Raw genomic sequence first — 5888 nt, forward strand, 5'->3', positions numbered from 1 at the left:
CCACCTCACCCCAGAAGCTGAGCAGGAGCATCATTTTTAACAAGATGCTGCAGATTCGGCAGAGAAATTAATCTCAACAGCAAGTGCTGACCACTTTTTCCTGGTAATTCATTTAAACTGGGAAGTTAATTCTATTCAACTGAGCTGCCCTTCATCACTTAGAGACACAGGCTTTGAACATCCCCGAGTGAAGTGGTTCTGGCACAAACCTTCCTCCTCCTCCTCTATCTACCCTGACCCCCGCATCCCCTAGGGAATGCCACATGCCAGTGCTGTGTGATCTTCCCTCTGGAGGCTGATTAGCCAGAGCTGGAGAGTTCAGGGAGGTGAGAGCATCGGAATCCTCGCGCTGACGTTTGATCGCCGACGGCTGCCCGTGCTCCCAATTAGCCTGCAAACGCTGCCTCCGGCTCACAAATACTTTAAAAAATGAAGTTTGACGAAAAGCCGCCTGCGTTGCCGTTCTTCAACCCTCTCTGCCATATCAAAGCCTTTGAGAATATCTGAGGACAACTTTTATAGCCGAGAAGCGCCCATTGGAGCGCTGGCTCATTACTGCTGTGGCCGTGCTGCCCACGGAGACGCAGAGCATCCATCAGCCCACTTACCAGGAGCACTCCTGAATACCAGCAAGTGTGTTAGGCTGGGAAGTGACCTCTGAGGGAGCCACCGAAGGGTTTTTCAAGCAGAAAGGTCACCCAGCTCATCAGTTTCTAGGGGAGTTGATTAGAGCGGCGCATTTTGGGAGCCGTGGCACCCCGCAGCACGTCCATTCCCTGGCTCTTTGTTCCCCCCTTCGCTCACAGTAATGATCTGCAGCTCATCACAGGGGGCTCAGCTGGGGAGGACAGCAGCAGCACTTATTTTAATAAATAACATTCATGAGCTGGCTTTCCAGGCTGCAGCTTGGTGAGGAATGTGATGAACATTGAGAGGAGAGATTGAGAGAGACACTGGCACAGGGTGCCCAGAGAAGCTGCCCCAGCCCTGGAAGTGTCCAAGGCCAGATTGGGCAGGGCTTGGAGGAACCTGGGACAGTGGAAGGTGTCCCTGCCCATGGCAGGGGGTGGAACAAGGTTCTGCAGGACAAGGTTGTGCCTCCTCAATCTTCTCTCTGATAAGTTAACATTCAAAACATCACCCTGAGCAGTGATTCCAGCCTAAGGCCTGCGGTGGGAAGGTCCCAGGTTTCTGGCAGGGCTGGTGTGTTTCTGCACTGAGGAGGTTTTGGGGCAGTTCTGCTCAGTTTCAGTGTATTTTCCAGGACTAGCTGCACTCTGGGCTCTAAGTGACCACAGCAGACGTGCTCCAGCTGCTGCTCAGGCCAAGCTCCCTACAAAGCAGAAATCATCACCAATGTGTTTGCACAATAGCTAGGAAAAGCATTGCATTGGGAAAACAAAAGGAATATCTTTAGTTGTTACTTCTGCAATTTAACATGACTGTTAAAAACATCTGATGAAAATAGTGCTAGAAACATTGGTAAGCCTATCTCCCTCCAAAATCAAAATACATCACAGCATTAACTCCACTTTAATGGATGAGCTCAAAAATAAAGGCTGAAGGGGGAGGAAAATTCTGAGATTAACACCTTTCTTCCCCCCCCCCACCCCCCCCCTTTCAAAACAGCTCCTTGTTTCTCCAATACATTTATTTTGCATTATTATTTCTCATGTAACTGTGAAGAAATTAAATACTTGAAAACACAACAAAACATATAAATTAAAGCAAATGATTTGATTAATGCAAACCTACTGGCATTTCTTTTCCTGAATAATTATAAATTAAGCTGAGAAAACCAATTCCTTGTCAGAGAAGCCTTTGTAAAAGGGAATGTTTGGTATTTTGCAACACTTGTGTTAAGTGCTGGACTGGTGTCAGCATCTCATTCTTTTAATGCTTAGAACAATTTTAACCCACCCCCACTCCAGCTCTGAATTATTTAGGAAAAGATGTGTCTTTCTAGACCTTCCTGTAGTCCCTCAGCAAAGTGTCTGGTTGTACTCGGCATTTCTTATCTAGGATAAAAATACTGTATTTAAATAACACTGACAGTGTCCACAATATGTGTGTCTTTGAAGCAAAGTTGGGCCATATTTTGTCCTCCATCCCTCACTCTTGTGTCATAAAAATGTAAGGGATTTTTCTTGTATGGAAATAATCTGATCTAGAAAGGAAAATTAACGTAACTTTCATGGGTGACCCTTTCTCTTGTTCAGCAGGCTTTTGTTAGGGAAGACAACTCCTCCTTATAGCTACATTCAAATAGGCAGAAAAAAATCAAGATATCTTTTTCTGAATGTTTTAAGGTGTCATTTTAATGAGTCTGCCTTTCTTTAGTGATGGAAATAAAACATTCACTGTGAGGAAAGAGTAAATATTGTCCCACAGGCAGAATGAGGCAACCAGAGGCAGAGAGAGAGAAGCCACATTGGGTGACACAGGCTGTCTGCAGCTGGATTCCCCATCCCAAAGCCAACATTTCTGCAGTGTGGAACAAGGCTACCTTTCTGACCCATTCTTGGACTCAAATGGAGCCCTGAAGCCTTTGAGCACCATCAGAGTCGTAGAGGTGATTCCATGCACCCACAGTGAGGTTCTCACACAGACTGGATGGGAAGGAACTTGTAGAGTGCAAAAACCGAGCCAAGCTGGGCCCAGTTCCTGCTCAGTTAATGGAGGCAGAGGTTTGGCAGTGTTTGAGCTGTGTTCAGCACGTGGTTTACTTGGGCTGGCTCCCTGGGGGAAATCTACTGAGCAGCAGCTGCTCAGCTCATCTCTCCTGGGAAGGCTGCTCAGGGACACACACGGAATGGCAGGAGGAGACACCAAATTCTCCACTCCTCAGAGACATTCTGTCTTAAACTTCTGCCTCAGGGCTTTCTGCACGTTCTGGATCTTCTCTGTGATCACGGTGTCACTGAGGTGATCCCCAAACTTCTGCTTCAGCAGCACCCGGATGATTTTGATGCAGCGTTCGTCCATCATGGGCTTGGCCTCCCGGAAGGTGTTGCCCCTGCGCCCTGTGATGGAGTGGCTCTGGATGTAGTCGGAGGTGAAGAGTTTGTAGAGCAGAGTCTTGCAGGCTGTGCTGATTTTCTGGTCAAACCTGATGGTCTCTTTGAGCTGCTCCTTGGTGTAGCCGTTGAAGAGCTCCAGCACCTCACATGGCTGTCGGTGGGGCTCCTCCTGGAAGGACAGGGATTCCAGCCTCTGCACCTTCTTCTTCAGAGAGAGGACGTCCTGTTGGAGGTCCAACACCATCCTTTCCAGCTGCTCCATCTTCTCCACCCTGAAAAATTAAAGTCGCTTGTGCAAAGGCAAGAAGACACCATGTCCTCACTCTGGATGTCACTCCTCCACCCAAGCAGTGATTAGATGCCTTCTGCCAGCAGGGCAGGACAACTCCTCTGACAGACTATCAGCCCTTCCAGCTATTCCTGGGTGAGGAGTAAGGCAGGAGAGAAAAGTGACATGATCTGGACTTTTCAGTTCTCAGGAATCTTCAGTTTAACCCTCAACTCCCCCTTGGCATGCATACATGGAGACTTTGATGCTCAGTTTTCTTCTTATTTGTAAGGAAAGACATAAAGCCTGTCTTGCAAGTCCCGGGACACATATATTTGTGGTATTAAACAACAGACTTGTGGGAAATGACAATGCAAGAACCATAACTTGAATTTTTTTGGCACCCATTTCTTGGCAAGAAAACCATCCCTAGCATCATTTTATCACTGGATACTGGCCATCAAAGTAATGAGCAATAAGACAAGGAACACACAGCCATGTTTTGATTGTTATAGGCAAGAGCTTTGTAGTTTCTGCACTGTTTTAGAGCCTTCTTGCATCTCTAAATCTAAGCCCTACAATCAGAAACACCTGGCTTGATTGCAAAGAGACTCAGCAACTTTGGAGTTTAAAATTGCCCCACTTTGTCACCCATCTGTGATCTCACTGCTCACTTTTGTAGTGAGAAGGAGAACACAGTTAGGAACAAGTGCCTTCTTTTGCTAATTACCTTTCCATCTCACCAGGACTGACATTTTTGTGAGCCCTTTCAAAGCCATCCATCTCTTGCAAAGCTTTAATCTTGCGCTCCTCACGGCTGGAAGAAACAAGCAAGGTAAACAGCACTGCCACAAACAGCTTTGTGCTCACATTCAAATTCATTCCTGAGGAGAATTATCTGGAATTCAAAGCGAAGTCAATTCTGGTTTCATTTGCAACAAGAATGAAACAGACTGAGAGGGAACATGAAGGGTTCTCAATGTGCACAAACTCCTCTGCATCCCCCTGGCACACAGATATGGGGGACCTCCCACTGACCCGCCATGGAATCAGAGCACAGGCTCATTTCTTGCTGTGTGTGCCCACACAAACTTCTGTTATCTTCTGTGCTTTGGGTTTAACCTCCATGAGCATCTACTCAAAGCAAGCACTGCCAGAGAATGGAGACAGTGTGGACAGAGATCAATATGTGTGGTGTGAAACATTCAGGCTCTTTATTGTGCTTTCAGGTGTTACCTGTTCAGACAGATCTGCTGTTGGCACGGGGACAAGATGCCATCTGGCTTCCTCTTCATTGGAAGGGCAACATAATCTGCAGCAAGGGTGAGAGACAAGCTGAAAAATCAGCTGTTGAAAAGGTCCTGAACCCCTCTGTCTCCAGAACATATTATCTAAGCACCCCTGCTAGATTGCATGGCAACACCGTATTCCATTTGCATAGCAGTGATCCAGACAGGCTTTCCAGGACTGATCAATGGGGATTTGTTATTAGAAAAAAGTGGCATCTCAAGGGCTTCTGTTCTAAGTGCAAATGATATGGTGGGGGCAAGGCAAGTAGAGCCAAATCATCTCTGGATGCTGCTTTTAGTCAGCAGGTAAATAAGACACTAGCACATTTTCATAAGTGCATTTAATGGGTGCAGTAGTGGGTGGAAAAATAGGGAAATAGGCAAATCTGAGAAGGTTTGACTAATGGAGACACAGGGCTTTTGGGAATTTCAGTTATTCAGGCATTCATTCATTCAGATTGTCTTTTGGCTTGGGGGGAGAGAACTGCTAGCCCAGGAAACAGCTGGTGCCTGACAGAGCAGAGACCATACCCTACATACAGGCATCTCCCTTTAGACAGCCCTCCTGGAACAGATCTCCCAGGTGGAAAGGACCAGGAAATGCCATCTCTAACCTCTGTAGCCCTGAGACAAACCCATACAGCCCTGGAGCAAAGCAGAGGTTTTCTGACTGCTCTGCAAGTCCCCATCCCACCCTGTCACTCAGGACCAGGCAGCAGAGCCAGAACCCAAGGTTACCTCTGGCAGCTGGACCAGCCCTGTCCTCTTCACTCTGGGAAGTCCCTGGCCCTGGCATGGCCATGGTGATGAAGGTGGATGGAGGTGTGAAGGCACTGGCTGGGTGGGGGGGAGCTGCCAGTGAGCAGGGACTCCCTGCCACGCTTCCCAGGACACGCCTGTCCTTGATGGAGGAGCTGCTGGCATCACGGGGCAGGCTGGCCTCAGCCACCCTCAGCAGTGGCTTTGCAGGATAGTTCCTGTCACTGGGGTATTTCCTGGATGCATTCCCTGAGGTCCATTTTGGAAAGGTTTTCCTGGATTTTTTTGGTGGGGATGGCATCCTGCTGTGGACAGCTGGTTCTTCTTCTGAAAGGAAGGGAGATACTCAGGCTGAGCAATGGGACAGCAGCGTGTCTGTCTTCCACTCCCACTCAATGCTTTGTACACTGATTGCAATGATGTGAAATTTATGATGGGACTACAACATGCTCAGCATCCTCCCACCCAAAAAGCTCCATGGAAGTTGAAAGGTGCAATTTTCAAAAGCCCTTACTCACTAAACTTCTCCAGGAGCTGTCGATCTTCCAGCAG

At 47.7% G+C, this 5888-nt stretch overlaps 1 protein-coding gene across 2 annotated transcripts; it reads right to left on the reverse strand.

The window, feature by feature from the left end:
* Positions 1 to 2290: 2290 nt before the first annotated feature.
* Positions 2291 to 5657, reverse strand: LOC140680833 (uncharacterized). 2 transcript variants are annotated; one of them, XM_072919655.1, is made up of 3 exons: positions 5316 to 5657; positions 4525 to 4600; positions 2291 to 3292 (listed from the first exon to the last, which is right to left on the reverse strand). In XM_072919655.1, the coding sequence occupies exons 1-3, from the start codon at positions 5635 to 5637 to the stop codon at positions 2845 to 2847; spliced, it is 846 nt and encodes a 281-aa protein (XP_072775756.1). In that variant the 5' UTR covers positions 5638 to 5657; the 3' UTR covers positions 2291 to 2844. The 2 variants fall into 2 exon arrangements, with proteins under 2 accessions (XP_072775756.1, XP_072775757.1); XM_072919656.1 differs by lacking the exons at positions 4525 to 4600; positions 5316 to 5657 and adding an exon at positions 4019 to 4077.
* Positions 5658 to 5888: the final 231 nt, after the last annotated feature.

The sequence above is a fragment of the Taeniopygia guttata genome, chromosome 29 (assembly GCF_048771995.1).
Source record: "Taeniopygia guttata chromosome 29, bTaeGut7.mat, whole genome shotgun sequence".
Taxonomy (NCBI): Eukaryota; Metazoa; Chordata; class Aves; order Passeriformes; family Estrildidae; genus Taeniopygia; species Taeniopygia guttata.

What these genes read in the sequence shown, in the direction of transcription:
- LOC140680833 (XM_072919655.1), bottom strand. Translation starts at nt 5,637, where the DNA reads ATGCCATCCCCACCAAAAAAATCCAGGAAAACCTTTCCAAAATGGACC. An exon ending in GGCTGGTCCAGCTGCCAGAG is followed by an intron (nt 4,601 to 5,315) that starts GTAACCTTGGGT and finishes CCCTTGCTGCAG; the next exon opens with ATTATGTTGCCCTTCCAATG. An exon ending in CAGCAGATCTGTCTGAACAG is followed by an intron (nt 3,293 to 4,524) that starts GTAACACCTGAA and finishes TTAATTTTTCAG; the next exon opens with GGTGGAGAAGATGGAGCAGC.